We start from the raw sequence: 1,287 nt of genomic DNA on the forward strand, positions 1-1,287 counted from the left end.
ACACACACACACACACGTTACCAACCTTTGGTAGTTTGGCGTATTTTCCTGTTCTCGTGTCCCTGATGGTGCTCATGTCGAGAATCTCCACCTCCTGAAAAACAGACAGATGAATGAAATGAAACAGAAGAGTGTGTGCAGGACAGAAATTCAAAATTAGCATCAGTAATTGTTACCTATATGAATATATTACAGTGGCGTATTATTCAGTATCACTGTTGAGAATCAGGGAAGGAGGAAGAGATTTGTTTTAATGCTATGGTGGGAAGAGTGGTTCACCTGCTTTTTGAAAATGTTGGTACACCATTATATTTGTGGCCACATAAGCGCTGTGGTTCTAGGGATGGCAGTGTTGATTGGTTGGTCCACCACTTTGGTCCAAACTGAAATGAATAGCTAGTGGATGGTTTGCTATAACATTTAGTACAGACTTTTATGTCCTGTTCAGGAAGAACTACAATCTTTGGGGGGGTTTTGTGCTTTTTATTGAGGAGAGAGAGGGGATGACACGCAGCAAAGGGCCACAGGTCAGAGTTGAAAAGAAAGGACTCACCCTCTGTATATGGGGCGCCAGCTATACCAGGCGAGCTATTCGGGCGCCTCAGAACTATAATCAGTTCTGGCTGTCCCTTAACTTCCCCAGTACTGCCATCATCAGCTGAAAATTTGACCACATACCTACAAAACTGAAAATATCACCATGAGCCTCAGCCGTACTTTATGTTAAGTGAAACATGGTAAACGTTATACCTGCTTAGCATGTCGACATTGTCTTTGTGAGCATGTTAGCACGCTGTCGTTAGCACTGAGTTCAAAGCACAGCTGGATCTTATTACGGGCTCACAGAAATCTTAGCCTTTTCCTTCAGTTCAAACCTGTGATAATTAATGAAGCATTTACAAGATAAGTGAACAGGAAATGCACTTTAACTGATAACTATGTTTACTGACCATGGTGCGTGACATTATTTTCTGCGGTTTGCAATTTATGTAAGACGCAGCAAGTGAAAATGCTCATGGAACAAAAGTGTGTTTTTGGATGGATGTGAAACAGAAGAAAAACCTGAATAAAAGCTCTCTGTCGAAATTAATTCCTCAGGCTAAAAGCTTATACTCTGTCTAGGCTTTCTCCTCCTTCCATTAAATACACTTTTATCTATTTTTTATCAGACTCCCCTGCTTCTCTAGACATAAAACACAACAGCTGACATATGAACTCTGTGTGAGTTTGTTTGAGGCAGTGGAAAACAGAGAGAAATAGGTGATATTTGGACACACACACACACAC

At 41.1% G+C, this 1,287-nt stretch overlaps 1 protein-coding gene across 1 annotated transcript in view; it reads right to left on the bottom strand.

The window, feature by feature from the left end:
* The window catches only part of plcb3 (phospholipase C, beta 3 (phosphatidylinositol-specific)), a 48,829-nt gene that overhangs the window by 17,094 nt on the left and 30,448 nt on the right, over window positions 1-1,287 (bottom strand). Inside the window, exon 3 of the mRNA XM_035675606.1 lies at window positions 26-94. Within this exon, the coding sequence (XP_035531499.1) occupies window positions 26-94 (69 nt within the window). The remainder of the gene's footprint in view (window positions 1-25; window positions 95-1,287) is intronic.

This window comes from Morone saxatilis, unplaced genomic scaffold (assembly GCF_004916995.1).
Source record: "Morone saxatilis isolate NCDOM2014 unplaced genomic scaffold, NCSU_SB_2.0 Contig4, whole genome shotgun sequence".
NCBI classification, from domain to species: Eukaryota; Metazoa; Chordata; class Actinopteri; family Moronidae; genus Morone; species Morone saxatilis.